Source organism: Rhea pennata, chromosome 11 (assembly GCF_028389875.1).
Source record: "Rhea pennata isolate bPtePen1 chromosome 11, bPtePen1.pri, whole genome shotgun sequence".
NCBI classification, from domain to species: Eukaryota; Metazoa; Chordata; class Aves; order Rheiformes; family Rheidae; genus Rhea; species Rhea pennata.
In genome coordinates, this window is record NC_084673.1 from 3,504,442 (window position 1) to 3,522,511 (window position 18,070).

Sequence of the window (18,070 nt, forward strand, 5' to 3'; positions counted from 1 at the left end):
TGCGGGGGCTGGCTCGGCCTCCTGGCCGGCGGCCGGGAGCGAGGTGAGGAAAGGGAGGGTTTCGGAGGAAGGGGAATTTAGGTGCGGTCTCTGCCTCGTCCCACCTTCCCTCTCGCTGCACGGCAGGGGGAAAGGAGGAGAGCGATTAGAGACCGGCTCCCTTCCCGGCCCCGGGGCAGCGGGGAGCCGGAGCGGCTCCCGTCCCGTGCCGTCCTGTCCCGTGCCGTCCCGTGCCGCGGGGCAGTGGGGAGCCGGAGCGGCTCCCGTCCCGTGCCGTCCCGTGCCATCCCGTGCGGTCCCGTGCCGTGGGGCAGCGGGGAGCCGGAGCGGCTCCCGTCCCGTGCCGTCCCGTGCCGTCCCATGCGGTCCCGTGCCACGGGGCAGCGGGGAGCCAGAGCGGCTCCCGTCCCGTGCCGTCCTGTCCCGTGCCATCCCATGTGGTCCCGTGCCGCGGGGCAGCAGGAGCCGGAGGCCGAATTCCACCCTGCAAGCCCCTGCAGCTCGAGGAAAAGCACGTTTAGGGGAACATTTCCCTTCCGGGCGCAGGGGCTGGAGGCCGGCGGGCGGGGAGCCCCGTCCCCGGGGCCGCTGCACCCCGAGCGGGGCTGCTTCGCCCCCGCGACGGCAGGAGGAGGCTCGGGGAGGCGGGGGGAGGCCGCGGAGGCCGCCAGCTCCCGCTCCTCTTGCCCCGCCGCCCCTCTGCGGGAGGGCTCCGGGGGGGGGGGGGCTCGCCGAAACGCTGTTGCAAACTGCCCCCCCTCCATTCCCCCGTTTGCAAATTCACCTCTTTGGGGTGTTTTGTTTCTCTTTTTTTGAACAGCTAGGAAATCCCCCCGCGCGCCTGCGCCCGCTCTCCCCGCGCCGGCGGAGGCCGGAAGGCGAGGAGGAACGCCCCGCGCGGCCCCGGCGCCCGCCGGACGGGCGAGCCGGCGGGGAAAAACCCTCCGAGGGCGGCTCCGACGCGCCGGGGCGGCGAGGAAGGGCCGGGGGACTCCCCGCCGGGGCGCGTGGAAAACCCCGGGCGGGCGGCGAGGGGCTGCCCGCTGCTCCCCCGCGGCGAGGGGCCGGCCGGCACGACAGCCACACACACACACCACGAGCGGAGGCGAAAAGCCCGGAGGAAACCCGTTTCCTCAAGCGCCGGCTTTCCCGCCCAGCACCGGGGGGGAACGCGAAGCCAAAGGGCCGAACTCGCAGCCTCGCGTCACCCCCGAGCGGCTCGGCCCGGGCCACGGGCCGGCGGCAAGCGCCGGGCTAACGGCGCTCGGCTGCTCCCGCATCAGAGCGGCGGCCGGGGGGGGACCGGAGCAGCCGCCCGGCACGCAAGCCCGCTGCAAGTCACCTAATTACCATGCCTGATTAAATCAGGCTGAGAGCCAGGGGGGTCATCCGTCCCCCCTCCACCCCGGGCTGACCGTGCAGCAGCTATTGCTGCGCCAGGCCCGCGGCAGGGATCGGGGCGCCCGGGGTTTCGGGCACCCCGCTCGCACGCGCCCGGCCCGGCCCGGCCCGGCCCAGCCCGGCCGCCCCACGCGCGGCACAGCGAGCAGAAAGCGGGGGCCGTGGGTGGGGGGGAGAGCCGTCGCCCCGGCAGAAAGCAGCCCGAGCGCCTTTCGTTTCCGGCAAACGAGCCGGAGGGAGCGAGAGAGGAGGAGAGAGAGAAACCCCGCCGAAAATCCCCCGCGCTCCTGCTTTGACGGGGCCGAGCGGCGCGTTTCCTGCCGCCGGGGGCCCGCGGGCGGCCGGGCGCCGGGGCCGTCCCCGCGCCGGGGAATTCGGACGGCGCCGCTCGCCGGGCTAAAAGCGCCGGCGCCGGCGGCGCCTCGCCACAGCGCCCGGGGCCGCGGCGGGGCCCTCCCGCCGGGCGCGCTGCCCGGCGGACACGGCCAGGTAGGGCGGCGCGGCGGCGGCGGCGGCGGCGGCGGAGCGGCGGGGGGCCGGGGCGGGCGCGACCGCAGCCCGCGCGCGGCGCGACGGAGGGAGCGGGGAAGCGGCCGGCTCGGGGCGAGGAGGGAAAAGCCGCCGGCGGGGAAAACGGAGGCGGCGTCGGGCGCTAAGGCGCTTCCCGAGACGGGCGCCCGCTTCCGCCGCGGCCGCCCCTCGCCCCGACCCCCACGCGGGGTGGGGGGAAGCCGCCGCGCTCGCCGCCGGCCGAGCCGGCACCGACCAGGCGCCCTTGGCCGCTCAGTAGTCGGTGTAGGATCTGTCCGATACTCTCCAACAGCTACATCTGATTACTGGGTCACCAAAGGGCGACCGCGCTGCGCCCGCCGGAGGACGCCGGGGAGCGGGCGAGGGGCCGCGCCGCCGAGCAGGGGACGCCCGTTCCGGCGGGAGCGGACGCAGCGGGCATCGGAGGAGCCGCGGCGACGGGCTTGGAGGCCTGCTCCTGCGCTCGCCCTCCGCACGGCCAGGCTGCGCCCACACGCGTGACCCACGCGCAGCTGGGCCGTGCCCACGCGTGACCCGTGCACGTCCGGTCCGTGCCCACGTGTGTGAGCATGCACAGCTGGTCCGTGCCCATGCGTGACCTGTGCACGTCCGGTCCGTGCCCATGCATGACCCGTGCATGTCCAGTCCGTGCCCACGTGTGTGAGCATGCACAGCTGGTCCGTGCCCACGCATGATCCTTGCGTGTCCGGTCCGTGCCCATGCGTGACCCGTGCATGTCCGGTCCATGCCCACATGTGTGAGCATGCACAGCTGGTCCGTGCCCACGCATGATCCTTGCGTGTCCGGTCCGTGCCCACGCGTGACCCGTGCATGTCCAGTCCGTGCCCACGTGTGTGAGCATGCACAGCTGGTCCGTGCCCACGCATGATCCTTGCGTGTCCGGTCCGTGCCCATGCGTGACCCGTGCATGTCCAGTCCGTGCCCACGTGTGTGAGCATGCACAGCTGGTCCGTGCCCACGCATGATCCTTGCGTGTCCGGTCCGTGCCCATGCGTGACCCGTGCATGTCCGGTCCATGCCCACATGTGTGAGCATGCACAGCTGGTCCGTGCCCACGCATGATCCTTGCGTGTCCGGTCCGTGCCCATGCGTGATCCGTGCATGTCCGGTCCATGCCCACATGTGTGAGCATGCACAGCTGGTCCGTGCCCATGCGTGACCTGTGCACGTCCGGTCCGTGCCCACGCGTGACCCATGCAGGTCCGGCCCAGGCCCGCACGCACGGCCCGTGCACTGCCGTGCCCGGTCTGTCCTCACGGCCGTGACCGCGCACGGCCCCACGCGCGTGGCCGCGCCGCACTGACCACGTGACTCTCCCCCCCCCCCCCCCCCGCGAGGCCTTTTCCCCCCTCAATGAACGGCGCCTGCGTGACGCGCCTGGGCGGGGCCACGCGGGGGCGGGGCCACGCGTGGCGGTCACGTGCCCGCGGCGGCGAGCGGAGCGGAGCGGAGCGGAGCGGGGCGGGCGCCATGGCGGCAGCGGGCGGAGGTGGGGGCCGGGGGCCGCGGCGGGGCCCTGCGCCGCCCCGCTTCCCTCGGCAACGCCTCGGGCCGAGCGGAGGCCGCCGCTGCGGCCGGAACCGGGGCCCGGCCCCGCCTGAGGGCCCGAACCGCCCCCTCCCGAGGGGCCTGACCCGAGGGCGGCCCGGGGAGGGGGTGCCGGGGCCTGGGGGGGTCCCGAGGCCCCGGGTGCGGGGGTGTCGGGGCCTGGAGGGGTCCCTAGGCCCCAGGTGGGGGGGGGGGTGTCGGGGCCTGGGGGGGGGTCCCGAGGCCCCGGGTGGGGGAGGGTGTCGGGGCCTGGGGGGGGGTCCCTAGGCCCCAGGTGGGGGGTGCCGGGGCCTGGGGGGGTGCCGGGGCCTGGGGGGTCCCTAGGCCCCGGGTGCAGGGGATTCGAGGGTCCCTAGGCCCCGGGAAGGGGAGGGTCTAGAGGCCCTGGGGGGGTCCATGGGCCCGGGGAGGGGCAGAGGCCCCAGGGGTCCCTAGGCCCCGGGGAGGGGGGATCCAGGAGGTCCTTAGGCCCAGGGGAGGGGGATCCCAGCTGCCCAAGGTGGTCCCTAGGCCTCGGGGGGGGCATCCAAGGGACTCTGGAGGGTGCCCAGGCCCTGGGTGGGGGGCGGTGAGGGTGGTGCCAAGGGCAGGGGGCCCCGCGGCCTGGCGCTGAGCATCCCTGGGTGCCCGCAGGGAAGAAGGAGGACTCGTACAATGTGCTGGACCTGGCGGAGTACACCAAGAACCGGCCCTGGTGGCGCAAGGTTTTCGCCCCCAGCTCGGGTTCGAGCGCAGAGAAATACAACGTGGCCACGCAGCTGGTGATCGGAGGGGTCACAGGATGGTAAGAGGTGCTGGGGCTGCCTTTGGTGCTCGTGGCAGGGAGCACGCGTGCAGGCACGAGGTGGGTTTGGGGGGGCATCCTGACAGGAACAGGGTGGTTATTTAACTTGGAGCCAAAGAACCGATGATATCCCTTGGGGGAGGAGGGGAGAGAGCAGCAGGCTTTGATTTTCTTCACGTTCTTCACAACTCCTGGCGTGGTGTGCTGGTGTTGGGTTTTGGAACAGAGATTACTTCCTCCCTCGGGATGCGGACGTGCTTTGGGAATCTCTGTGCAGAAACCTCCTGTGGAGGTGGCTTGCTGCATCTCACGCACTGATGTTTCGTGCGCGTGCTTCCTTGGGGTCATGCCGCTGGGGGGGCCTGCTGGGGGCTGTGCCTTGCTTGCAGGTTCGTTCTCACAGTAACACAAGTTGATTTAAAAACTTAGTGTGATTGCACTGCTTTGCTGGCGCATCCCTACTTCTTGCCGTGCCTGCCCTCTCCTGACACAGGAGTAACTATTTAAAAGAGAATGACATATTCTGTTAATTTTCTAATTAAAATACAAGCTGGTGACTTCTTTCTTGTCTCAGCCAAGTGTATCTATTCAAAAATAGGTAAGAGAAAAGATTGCTGTGTTGTTTTGCAATGTTCGTAAGGAAACTGTGGTCAAGGTGAAGTCTGAGGTGATGTAACAGGCTGCACGAACGAGCAATGGGGTAGCGCTTGCCTGAGTTCTGGTGGATACAGTGATGTTTTACGGGTAAAAGTGTATCATGCTGCTGGAGGCAGCAGTAGCTTTAGATCACTGCTTCTAGCAAGACAAGATCTGATAAGATCTTATTTCAGCAATTTCTCTTCTAAGAAATGAAGTGGGAAAGCAAGCAGATGTTGTTTGAGGTCATTCAGGCTTTGCCCTGTGGTCTGCTTCCGGTGCTCTGTCATGAAACAGCAGCAGATGAGCTGCTTTAATTTCCTATTAGAGATGATGCTAGTTAAAAAAGAAGTTAATTCCAGGGAAATCACATGTTCCTGGTGATGCTCTGGGGAGAACCAAAAGGGGTTTTTGAAGGGAAAAGAATCAATGCTGTGAAATGCTGAATTGTAATAGCGAGAAGTGAAAAGTTAGGAAACATCACATTTATTTGGGCACAAATCCGTTCTGCTTTTCTCTGATCTCGTTTGGCTTTGTTTCCCCACTAGTCAGGCTGTCTCCGAGTCTTGCGTGATTAATGCCAAACACTGTCTTGTTTGTGGAAGCATGCTGAAGTAGGTGTTTGGTGTCCCATTTTCCTGACTGGATCTTGGTTGATTTGTAGGTGTACTGGATTCATCTTCCAAAAAGTTGGAAAGCTGGCGGCAACGGCAGTGGGAGGTGGCTTTTTCCTGTTGCAGGTATGTATGAATAGTGGCCTAGGCTTTCCAAGAACTGTGTGTGGTGGGGAAGAAGGATTGTCTAGTGATTTCAGTAATTAACTGTGGTGGTGATTCAACAGGTGATTTTAATAATCAACAGTAATAAACATGTCCCAATAATTTTCCTGTTGTTTGGACACGTGGGTCAGTTCCCTACTTATCCATGGACACACACAGCTCCTGGCAGTCACACGCGTATGTTCCTCATGACGTAGATTCCCCACTCCCATGAGTAGTATGAAACATATTAGAAACAGAGATGTGCACAGTGCCGTTTGTGGAGTTACATAAGAACATTTTAAAAGCACATTCAGCCACCTCACTGGTGGTACTTAGCTTGTGACAGCCAGAGATGAGTCAAGTCTGTAGCAACTTTGAAGCTGTTTTTGGTTTGGTGGCTGTGCGTTCGTGATGTGCCGGAAGGGGCAAGGCCTTTGTTCAGATCTCTGAATAAATTTCTTCCCCTCTTTAGCGGGAGCAAAACAGGAGCGGCGAGCACGGCTTTAGGGGTTGCTGAGAGGTACTTTTTGCTTAGAGACTGCTAACGGAAGCTGGGCCAAAGGCATGTGGAGGCGGTCGTTGCAGGGGCACCCGGGTGCAGTGGCTAACTTGGGAGCAGGAGGTAGGCTTGGCCACGGCAATCTCTGGACTCTTGCTAAAGAACTGGTGTCAGAGCTGGCTCCTGTCATTAGTTTTGTGCTGGTGGAGGTGGAGTCCGTGGAGAAACAGCCCTTAATGTAAAGGAGGTGGTTGTCTCTGTCTGCTGTGTGCTTCCCTTCAAGCTGGCTTCTCGAGGAGTTGAGCTAGAACAGATGAGGATCTTTGTAATGTTCTGGGGAAGGGAGGGAAACAGGTCTGTCTCCTTCAGCTATGTTTCTTCTGTTTAAGAACCCTGGGCTTGAGCATCCTGGATGCTCAATCTGGTTTGTACATCCTGCAGGGGGCAGAACAATTCATAGACCTCAAGCAGCAATCCATCGTTGTTTGCTTTCCGGTTGTGTCTTGTGTAGCTTGTTCTCCTTGCTGTTCTGGTTCCAGTACTTCTCCTGACAGCCGAAAGCTTGCCCTGAGCAGGGAGATTTACACTGTTGAATCATCCTCACCAGATAAAATGCTTAGGGAGGAACAACCTATTAATAACTGTGTCCACCCACAGCAGCAGGACAGCTGAGTCCCAATAACACATGTGGCAGTTGTGAGGGGGAGGGGATGCTAGCTTTACGTTAGAGAGAAGAGGCTGAAACATGCTAAGCTGGAATAGTGTGCCCGTCTGTTAGAGGATTATGTGGCAGGCAGATGTTGCAGGATGGTTAATATAAACTGTGGAGATGGTGCTTTTTCCAACTCTGAAGCTTTCCAGCTGGTCTCTTCTCTCTCAGCCTCCTGAACCAGTGTGTGGGGTGGCTTTGGTTTGGGGAGGGGTGAGATGGCAAGGAGGGTTTGTTTAACTGTAGATGTGCAGGATTTCACTCCAGGAGCTTTCTTTCCACCCCTCAAAACTGTAGATTGCAAACCACACAGGATACATCAAAGTGGACTGGAAGCTGGTAGAACGGGACGTGAACAAAGCCAAGCAGCAGCTGAAATTTCACAGCAGCGGTAACAAAATGTCTCCAGAAGTGAAAAGCAAAGTGGATGAGGTGAGACAACTCTGCCAGGGTGTGTGCAGGTGCCCAGTCAGAGGGACAGCACGGAACAGGACCAATTTGTGGGCTCTTAGGGATCTTCTGTAGTGGGAGTGCTTGCATAGCAGCAGAACAGGAGAGATGGCAAAGCTAGTCAGGTGAATTTGAGACAGTCAGAGTGCCTTCTAGGCATGGTGCAAGTTCCCTATGTGTTGTAGCAAATTCCTTGATGTTGGAAGAAAACTCACTGGCATTGTGGGGAACTCAAGAAAAATCTCTTCAGTCTGAAAAGCATACCTAAGCAGATTTGGTAGCAGCGTGGTCTGGTCACCCTGGGCTCTGCTGTGTCCTGGTCTGGCATACGCATTCGTTTGTTGTGCCCTTCTGTCAAGCTGACAGCGTGCTGACTGTAGCTGGGCCCTGCGTGTCTGATGCGGGGGTACGTCGGGGGTACGTCGACGCTGGCTGTGCAGCAGCTCTTGCAGGGTCTGAGCTGCTCTGGGATGCTAACTGTGCAGGAGCCGTACGGGGGGCTGGAAGCAGGGAGGTCGTTAGGGAGGCTCCTTTCCTAGAGCTGGGCAGTGGCCGCTTTCCCAGCCCAGGGAATAGCCTGCGAGGTACCTGATTATGGGGAGGGTAGAGGAGTGACCTGCTGTTGCTGGAGAATGCTGTTGGCTCTTCTCTCCCCTGCTTAGGTGATCACGTTTCTGAAGAAGAATGTTATCCTGACCGGAGGGTTTGCTGGAGGATTTCTGCTTGGAATGGCGTCATAGGAACTACACTCAACTCTCCTTTCTTGCCCAACCTCTCTGTCCTCTCCTTCGTGTTCCCTCTCACTTAGAAAAGAGTGGCTGTTGCCAGCAGGCTCAATCCCTTCCTCCCCCAGGTTCCAACCCGTCCTTCTTACAATGCTGCTCTGATTTCCAGCTTTTTCCTCTGCCTGGGCTGTTTGGGTGTTGGGATTGGTCTGAAGCTTATGACCCCCAGCATATCAGTGTGATTCTTTTCCCCACCCAGTATGCCCAGATTTTGGTGAGTTGCAGCCTCATAAATATGTAGGGACAGAGAACTCTCTAAACAAGCGCCTTCGCAGGTGCTCAGGACTGTTACATTTGTTAATCTACCAGTATGTGTATACAACAGCTATAGGTTGTTCACTGCTGCTTGGCTTATACTTTCTCTTCCCCGGTACCTGGAAAGTCTGTGCTTCCCTCTGCACAGAGATAGTATGTGAAATCCAAATATGCCTGACTGTCCTTGGGTAGAGGCAGAAGTGTGGGGGCAGCTTGGGCTCTGTGCTGGATTGGGCTTCCGGGCTGGTGGTTAAGGAGCCGGTTCATGCTCTGAGTGAGGCTAGGGTGTTCTCCTGCCTTCCCCTGCCATTGCACTACACGGAAATGGCCATTTTGGCTTCTCCGCTGGTGTTATTTATACCCCTTACTGGAATTGCAGCGCTGGCACTGCTGATGGAAACTGAGCACCGTGTGTGACTCTCCAAGCCCTTTCCTTATCGTGTCTTCTGAAAGTCACCGAACTTCCCACACTGCAGAGCACAGTTGCCTTTTTTTGCTTGCCAGGTGACTGCTCAACCTTTGGAATGTGCTGAGGCGCTCTCTTGTCTGGGCAGACAGACTTCCAGAGTGCTCGACCCATCTGTGTCGGGCTGGCGGCTCAGGTGGTGTGTGGGTCAGCTGCGTCACTTACTGTAAATTACCTTGGGGCTCAGACTGGTGTTCCTAGGTCTAGCACGGCCTTCGCTGGCCAGTTTGGAGTTGGTGATGCACATTAGAATGTAACTGTATGGGACAGGATTGTAGATAAGAGATGCATCCTGATTTGGGGTACATCGTGCTGGTTCGGGATACCTGTAGCCAGTTCAGTTGGAGTGGGGGAAGGATATGAAATCTGGCTAGAACTGCTTTTAGCTGCCTCTGCAGAGTACAAATCCCATCTCCCTGGACTTTGCAAACTGAAACTATTTAATCTTCCCAGCATGTGCATCCCGGGGGCTGCTGTTATCAGAATGGTTCAGCTGCTTTTCTGTCTCTGGGAAATCACAGGTTCTTTTGAATGTGTTTGGCAATAACGCATTTCTTTTCCTTCCCCAACCTGAGACTGGTTACAGAGATGCTACTTGGAGCAGCTAACAGCTTGCTTAGCTTCCTATTTGCTTAGGAAAATGCATCTCAACATGCATTTAGGTCCTGAGGCCTAAATGATAAAGACAGCATGACAGTCAGGGTGTATTTTTGTGGTAGAGGCCACTTCGAGCTTTCTGTTTTGGTGATGTTCCTTCCTCCTTTAAGCTTATTAGCTTTTCTTATTTCCACAAAAAAAGCTATCCCGTAGCTTCCTTAATTCCTTACCTGCAGCTCTTTTTCTGCAGGTTATAAGGCAGCCAGATGCAGAGCCCTGCTGTTTTTGGCCCAGTGCAGCTGTGTGCAGAGCAGAACTCTAACCTACAAGAGAAAAGGAAAAAAAATTACAAAAAAATGATCCCTTAGAGCTGTTCTGTATAGGCTCGTGCTGGGTTGTCATTGCTTCTTTCTAGAATCATGAGACTTGTGTGACAGCAGGGTGATGATGTCCTCGAGCAGATTACGTGTGAATGTTCTTGCTGAGAATGGTTCTCTTCTGCTGGAAGTCAACCTGTCCAACTTGGGAGATGCACTAGAGAACAGCAAAGCGCCTGGGTGTTGAGGAGGCAGCACCCGAGGCAGCAGCTGCAGCCTCTTCTGTGCTGTGTAATGTTGCATTGCTGGCTCTTGGCGTGGACGGAGGTGAGGGACCTTCCCCAAAGAGAAGTGCTAGAAGAGCTGGAACTGTGGGTTCTGCCACCAGAGGTTTGATTTTGTCTTGCTCTGTGTTCACTGTGGTCAGTGTAGCAACACATTGAGTTAGCTGAGGTTTTCTCACCTTCTTCACTCTAAAAGCAGCTGTGGGTAACCAGGAAGCAGCAGTTGGTGTCTTTGCTGTCCTGTCCTGCTGTACGTGTGGGCAGGCAGGCTCACATGCCTTTGATGATGGCCTTCTTAAAGACCATCAAGGGCTGTAGGAATGCTGGGAGGCAGCAAATAGGTCCTCAATAAATCACTGTTTGAGAGTGGAGTGAAGAATTGTGTGTGTGTAGGAAATACAACTGAATGTGCATGAATTCATATATGATGCATTGCAGGATCTCCCGTGTTCCTGTAGGAGATAAAAAATGTTACTTTCCCTCTGCCTGGCATGTTATCTAACACAACCTTCTGCTGAGGCACACTTCTCCCTCCAAAGCTTTCTCCAAAGACAAAGCTCAAAGTAAATAATAAAAAGAACTTAAGGCTCAAATAAATCCCTGTTATTTCTATCCCAGCCTAGGGAAGGGGGTATTGGGTCCTGTCCTCAGGATCTGTAGTTGCTGCTATGAAGAGAAATGGCCCAGAGATGGCCCTGATTCAGCTAAAATGTCTTGATTCCTGCTGGAAGGAGAAACAAGTAGTTGAGACAAATTCATGTTGAGTTTAGTGTGAATGCAGACAGGGAATGGGCAAGGACATCAAAATCTGGCAAATCTTTCTGCTGTTGCAGTGTTGGACTCGCGGCTGGCACCATTTGAGTGCTGTGTGGCTGCGCTGGAAGTTTTGATGCTGAATGACCAATTCCCATGGAGATGCATCTGCATTGCTGCAGCTGCCAAAATGAATGTCCCACCCCCATCACACCTGTGCACACACACACACGCTCCCCTTGGACTGGTTCCAACAACTGGCGCCTGTTCCGGTACGGGAAGGTTTAAAACACACTAGGCTTGTAAAGTCTTTTTATATATTGTATGTAAATGCTTGTTGAAGTGATATTTTATTAAACAGTTTTGCTCTAATAGCTTCTCTGTGTGAGCTCTGTTGAGCTGTTGGGAACCAGCCTCTCTGCCTTACCCAGCATGTCCCGCTTGACTTGCGGGAGCAGTTGCAGCCAGTCTGGGAGCGTAAGGCTCCTCGCAGCGCTCCAGCTGCCTTCTCCCCTCTCTGCAGGTAAAGCTGGCTAGGAGTGGGCTGCCTGGCTGAGCCCCTCTACCTGATGGGCCTGGCACCCATCAGCCATGCTCCCAAAGCTGGGATGTCTCCTGCCAGCCCAGCTTCAGAGGGAGCCTTCCCACTGAACAGCGCTCTCTGCCTCGCAGGGGTGGGCACAAACGCGAGGTTTTGCTTTTCTAACAGAAGCCGAAGTACTTGCTTCTGATCATCTATTAGCAATCATCTTTCCACTGCTCCTGTTCAAGACAGGGCAAGAAGGAAACATGAGCTTCTCATCAGGTGTCTGAGCTGCCTCACTGCCTTGCTGTCGCTCTTCCCTGCTCTTCAAGAATACTAAAACCCCTATTTTGTCTGCGGGTTTTTCCGGGCAGGGAGGGAAGGCTAGCACTGCATTATTTGGATCCTGAGCCCTGATATAAAAATACCAAGCAGCTTCTATTTAAACATAGTGTTGTCATATGCAGCCCTAGACTGTGAATGGCAGCCAAGCTGCCTGGCTCTCTAGAGCTATGTTGCATTCTCAATAAACAACCAAACTGAGACTGCAATTTGTTCCAGTCATTTATTTGTATCATGGTATTTCAGAGCAGTGAATACAGATGGTTTGCTTTTCTAGGCTTCAGTACACTCATCTATTGTGCCTAGACTACAGTGGTCTGTTTATAGAAGCTGTATTTTATAATTAAATTGTACTTGATCACAGCACAAAAGTCCTTTACGGCTAGATCTAATGACAGAGTTAGGAGCCTAGTGGGTTCAAAGTCTGATATTGAGGTGTCTGGGCCCTGTTATGGACTTGGCACCCACTGAGGTGCCTGGACTCCTGCTACAGTGGACGGAGAGACTTAGGCAGCTCTGAAGGGTGATGCAGGAACCTGTCTTCCAAGCTCTGCCTACAGGTCACAGGAAATTCTGCTGCACAGGTGAGAGCATCTGAAAAGCCATCTCGCCCTGGGGTCCAGACACAGCCTGCCTGCACGTGAGTCTAGAGTGCTCTGTGGAGAGTGGGTGCCTGTACCTTGTTCAGTGAGGGCACCTAAATCAGTTCTTGGATCTAGCCCAGGGCTTTGTGACAGGCCTCTGGGTACCAGAGCATTGAATTATGCTGGGTTCATAACATATTGCTTAAAGATGTTCAGTTATACATAACAAATTTATAAATTTGTTTTCATATCAACAGTCAGATTTTCCAAATGAGTATTGCTCTTTTTAAAAATCCTATTCCTGTAGCAATCCCTGAAATAATGTTCCTGTAACATCTTTATTGTCATGCAAATAGCAGCGTGTAGGCAATCCCAATATAAAGTAATCATAAAACTCTATCCAGTGGGAAGGTGAGGCACTTAGGCAAAGTGACTTGTAGTCACTCAGGATCTGTGTCAGAACCAGGAGCAAACCCCAGATCTGATTCCCATTCTTAAGCTTGAACCAGTGGACAGGTGAATGTTGTCTGAAACTACTGCAGTATGGCAGCATTACCTTTGCTGTGTCAAGATGGTCGTTTCATGTGTCACGTTTAAATTCACTCTTTTGAGCTTATTTCCTGTACCTCCCACTCCAGAAGTCAGAATGAAGCTGGTTCCACCCCTGCATTTTGATACGGAGGACGGATTAGAGTAGGGTAAGCATTCTAAAAACATCAAATTGACTTTTCACAGACACAGGTGCAATGCTAAGACAATGTAGATGATGTTTTGGTACAGCAAATAAAGTCCGTTAACCAGGCCATCTGTTGGTACTGCGTTTTACTTTTTGGTGCGTGAGATGGTGTGTTCTAGGAGCGATCTGGCTTTCCTGAAAGTCTAGAGAAGGACTGAAAAAAGCACGTACGAGCTCTGCAGGTGAGTCCATGCTCTGGCACCTGCTGGAGCTGCAGTGCGTTACTGAGGTGGTGGGGGAATTCCTTTTGAAGCAGCCTTAAACTTTTCTCTCTCTCTTTCTTCTTTCTCAAACCCTGAACAACAGACAGATCTGCCCTTGGGGTACCGGGCACAGCACTTCCGCATTTCCTGAAGCACAGCTTCACACTTAGACTCCACATAGTTGTTTGCTGGAAAATAAAAAAGAAAAGGGTGATGCTAAGTCTGCACAGCCAAGTAAGGTTTGCCCCCAGAGGGGGCGTAGCCAGCCCAGCCCTTCAGATGCTGCACAGCTTGCCTCGCTGGAAAGCCAGAGCTGCTTGGACATTTCATCGCTTTCCCTGCTCCACAAAAGCTCTCAGTAGTTGCATTCGTCTAAAGCTGCCCCGCACTAGCCTTGCTGCTGTCGACGAGCGCATCGTCAGCCCCTTAGTGCTGCAGCTATTGCACGTCGCTACAGTAAGAACAACGTGTCCCTTGCTGCTGCCCTTCAATCTCTACTTTTTTTTTTGCCTTTTAAGCTAAATCTTGTGACCTTTGTTCTCAAGCCTCTCAAGCCCAAGTGCCATGTTACTGCAGGGTTTACAATGGGTGCAAGAGCATCCAAAGAGGATTTGGTGTAAGTACGTGCACGCTTCATCGCTACGGGCTTTGTAAAAGGAAGAAGCATGACTGAAAGCACCCCACCAGCGGCCTGTAACTGGGGAGGGGGTGGGTGGGAGGCAGGGATGCATTTTTGCAAAGTAATCCGAGCTTCCCATCACACCCCAGCATGCCAGCAGGAATGCTTAGCCAGACGCCAGCAGCTGAATCCACGCTACATGGAGCCAGGGGTGACCACCTTCCATGCACAGGTCCCACCTCGAGCTCGGGAAGTCCCATTACTTGCCCTCCTCTCAATCTGCCCCAGGTTCCTGCTCTCAGGCACTGCTGGCAACGGGACACTGGGTGAAATGAGCTGCTAGCCTGGGACGACTGGGTGCGTGCAGCGCTTTGTCCAAGCAGCACACCTGCATCCATCCCTCCACTGCCGCCGTGTTGCCTTTGCTTCAGGCTCTGAGTGACTTCAGCTGCCCCAGCAGGCTCGAGCGCTGCTGAACATGGCCAATTTGTCCGGCATCCCTCCTGCCCCAGCTCTCCGCTTGCTGCCGCCGCGCTTGGCAGCGTGGCTGCGTGACGCGCTGTGTCCCACCGTGCTTTGCAGGCTGGCCACCAGCCTGGCAGCGGGGAGACCCCGGGCTATGCCAGCCCACTGCAGCTGCTGCTCAAACAAACATCTACCTGCCCGCCTGCCGAGCGGTGCGGAGCTGCCCGCCGCAGCCTCGGAGGAGCAGCGCGACCGCTTCGCCGCTGCGCTCACCACCACACCCCCTCATTTACGCCGAACAGCGCAACAGCCAACCCAGCGCGAGGCAAACCTACGTCCGCTGGAGATCCCAGCGAGAGCCAGCAAAAGCTTCCCAGGTAACACGTGAGCTAGCCAGGGCTCATCTCTAGGCTATGGATTCCCTGCCTGAGTTTGAGCGTGATGAAAACGTAGAGGTCACCCCTGAGAAGAAAGCCTGTGGAGATGTTACTGTTTGTACCAGCTGGCAGCTTGTGTCTGCCCAGCGATCCCAAATGAGAGGTTTTTGCAGGCCTGACTGGCCACTGTCACCTCCTGCTTGCTCTGAATGTCGTAGTGTAGAGGAGCTTCAGACACAGTGACCAGCTGCTCCAAAGCTTTGACTCTCCCAGGCCCTAAGAAACCAGGACTAACAAATCCAGGTAGTTCGGGTAGGATACCTTCAGCTCAGAGCCTCTGCTGGGCTCCCCTGGGTTAGCAGAGAAGGAAGCTGACAGCCTGGAAGGCACGTCAGGCCCTTGGGAAAGTCAGCTAACTCTCCCTACCATAACAGTCCCATGAGAAGTGCTCCCAGGGCGCTCGCAACTGCTGCTTTGCCTCTGCAGGTTTGTTCCCAGACCTATTGCTACATGCAGGCACATCCTGCTATCCATGGAGGCTGCGTTCCTGGAAAGCACAACGGTTAGTCATACGATGGACAGCAAAACACGAAGCAGTTTGTAGTGGGCATTCAGTCTCCCAGAGGAAGCAGCCACGATCTGTTAGCACCACGACCCTCTCCAAACGTTGCAGCCTTTGAAAAGGCAGCATCTCCCCAAGGTCCTGCTCCTGCCCCTCCAGCCGTCACCCTGCATATATTGTCCTTGGGTATTGGTCAGTTAAGTCTCTGTACTCATCCTTATTACTTCCATCCTCAATTACACTAATTCCTACAGGAAAAGTTGCTTTGCTGCCTGTCAAACGCAGCTGGTTCATCAGGGTAACATATGGTCAACAACAAAACTGCAAAATGACAGCTAGAGAAGTGGTGCATAGCGGGGTGTGCGCAGAGCAGAGTAAAAGCACTTCTGTGCTAACATTTATCATTCAGATCAAATCTGCACACATATCTACACCAGTAAAACATTTGGAATAAATTCCATGAATGCCAGGAAAATAACATTGTCACAGATGGGACTAAAATGGGTTCAACCATTAGCTTTTAAGTGCAGTCACTACAGAGAGAGAAGTCAGCCAGCCCTTCCCATGAGAATGCTCCAAATTTCAAGAGCAATAGCAAAGCAAGCATTATTTCCACAGAATCTGGGGGCATGGAGAGTGATTTGTTTGAGCCCTTGCCTCAAGCTGATCACAGCTTCCAAAAAAAAACAATCCTGGGAAAGACAGATATCTACCAAAAACTGACTGTGGCTTTTCCCTCATTTTTCCAGATGCTTTTCCTCTTAGGCTCTTCCCCAGCCTACCAGGGGCTGGTCTGCTACTTGCACAGATTGCAACCATTACATTTGCTGAAGACTGCAGAGCCGTCTCTCGACTTCCCCAGCAGGACTTCACCCACGCATTCAATTTTTAGCTAACCCACTTGTAGTTTGCACAGAAACTAAAAGCGGCCATGGATTTCTGTGGAACCGGCCTGGCTGCTTTCAGCAGTGCGCCACTGGCCGGCCCTCTCCTGTCACCCCGAGCTAATGCACTGAGCTGTTTTCAACCGAAGCTCAGAGCACGCTGGCTAAGGGCTCAGCCAGGCGAGGCAGGAGGAGCTCTGCCACGCTACCGAGCTGCCTCGGCACGGAGGCATGCTTTCTCTTATTCACTTCCTACTGCAAGTTCTTTTCCAAGAAGCAACAGATTTTTTTGTTTATCGTCTATTTTTTCCTCTATGAGTAACAAGCCTGCTCTCCCCAGCTCAGGCCACTAGAAGCCTTCTCCCAAATCACATAATCTCCCTCTTCCCTACAAACTCTTAGCTAAGCTAATACAAAACAGCTGTTAAAGTTCTCCAGAAGACATCAAACTGTATCAGATCTGAGGCCAGATCACATACACCTAATCCAGTTACTGACAGACACCCAAGTCCAACCTGCTCTTAAGATCCCCCCCCTAGAGCTAGAGGCTCTGCAGTCCTCCCGTACAATCCACCCAATATTACACTAGCCACTCTCTGAGAGAGCTTACTGTAATGTTTAACTCCTCTTCCTGCCTACAGCTTTGTCCCAAGACTCCCAGGTGCTGACCAGAGCATGGAGAAGACTTTGTTTGAAACAGCACATCACTGTATAAACACTTTTGCATGGTACTAATGGTGTCTTGTTATTCAAAATCAAACACAAGGAAAAATCTATTAAAACAAGACACTGTTTGCTTTGCAGCCAGGTCACACTAATGGCCATGCTTTCTTCTGTCTCAAGGTGAAAGGAGAACAGGGTTAATTTAAAAGATAAAAGCTCCACCAAAAATCAAGACACTAAAAAGACAAAATGACACTTGGTACCTTGCAAGCATTTCTGTATTTCACAGGCTTGTTTCTGGCAGGGATCCTTCTGGGACATGGTCAGAGAACTAAAATGATAGGAAAATATTACTGTAGAAACAATGTGCTTTTTTTTGTAGGGGGCAAGGCATTCCCTTAAAACCAAGACTTCTAAAGAGCTCCCAATTTCCTTCCCTAGCACAGCATGATGGGCCACAGCTCGGAGAACACCTACTGCTGCTTGCATACAACTGCCAACACACACGAGAACTCCTCAGTCTCCCAACAACCACACAAAATCTTCGCAGCACACCTCTCCCAGGCAGCAGCTTGTTAGATGCCTCAGCTGAACAGCTCTGAGTCTGGCTAGAGGATGAGAATATGGACAACAAATACAGAGAAATTTCACATTGCTAAGCTTGAAGGCCTTTTTCTTTTTTTTCTTTTTTTTTTCTGGTCAAAATCTGTGCTTTTCCTCTTAGAAACACAAATTCCCTCCTCTGAACAAAGACTCAGCTGAACATAGATGGATTTTTCTGATAGTTCTACGCCTCCAAACATTACACTAAAACATGTACTTGAGTAAAGGCCTTCCCTGTGAGTGCTGTATAACCAAGGGTTTGCTGTTTGTCACACAACTGCATCTGGAGGAGGAATTAAAAAAAAAAGTGTATGTTCTCTAAAAATTATGAGGGCTTATGTGGTTTGGTCTTTTGTTTTTAGAAAACCTCTTGGAAATATCCCAAAAGAAACATAGCGGAGGAAAGCTCCACCACATTCAAATCGCTGTAAAGCAGGATTACAAACACTTAGTTTTTCTTTCTGCAGCTAAGACACCTGCAACTGTGATCTCTCACAAGACAGCAAAAGATGAGAAAAAGTTGTTGGGCTCAGCAGTTGGATGGGAGACCTCTACGGAAAGTGCTGCTGTTACGGAAAGTGGTGCTGGGACATCAGCTCCCTCCGAGACGCTCTTCAGCCCCTGCCTCTGCCCAGCACTAGGGAAGTGCTGCCCTTCAAGTCTCTGTCCGCGCTCGGACTGGCACTATGCCACAGTGCTTCTCAATAAGGCT

General features: G+C 55.0%; 2 protein-coding genes across 2 annotated transcripts; one reads left to right on the plus strand and one right to left on the minus strand.

Annotated features, from left to right (window-relative positions):
- Positions 1 to 3,359: 3,359 nt before the first annotated feature.
- FUNDC2 (FUN14 domain containing 2) lies at positions 3,360 to 11,169 on the plus strand. Its single transcript, XM_062584996.1, has 5 exons — positions 3,360 to 3,442; positions 4,135 to 4,285; positions 5,586 to 5,661; positions 7,188 to 7,322; positions 8,003 to 11,169. The coding sequence occupies exons 1-5, from the start codon at positions 3,424 to 3,426 to the stop codon at positions 8,078 to 8,080; spliced, it is 459 nt and encodes a 152-aa protein (XP_062440980.1). The 5' UTR covers positions 3,360 to 3,423; the 3' UTR covers positions 8,081 to 11,169.
- A 702-nt stretch (positions 11,170 to 11,871) lies between these two features.
- On the minus strand, positions 11,872 to 17,086 carry CMC4 (C-X9-C motif containing 4). The gene is made up of 2 exons (XM_062584998.1): positions 17,019 to 17,086; positions 11,872 to 13,373 (listed from the first exon to the last, which is right to left on the minus strand). Exons 1-2 carry the CDS (start codon positions 17,074 to 17,076, stop codon positions 13,204 to 13,206), a joined length of 228 nt encoding a protein of 75 aa, XP_062440982.1. The 5' UTR covers positions 17,077 to 17,086; the 3' UTR covers positions 11,872 to 13,203.
- Between the last annotated feature and the right edge of the window lie 984 nt (positions 17,087 to 18,070).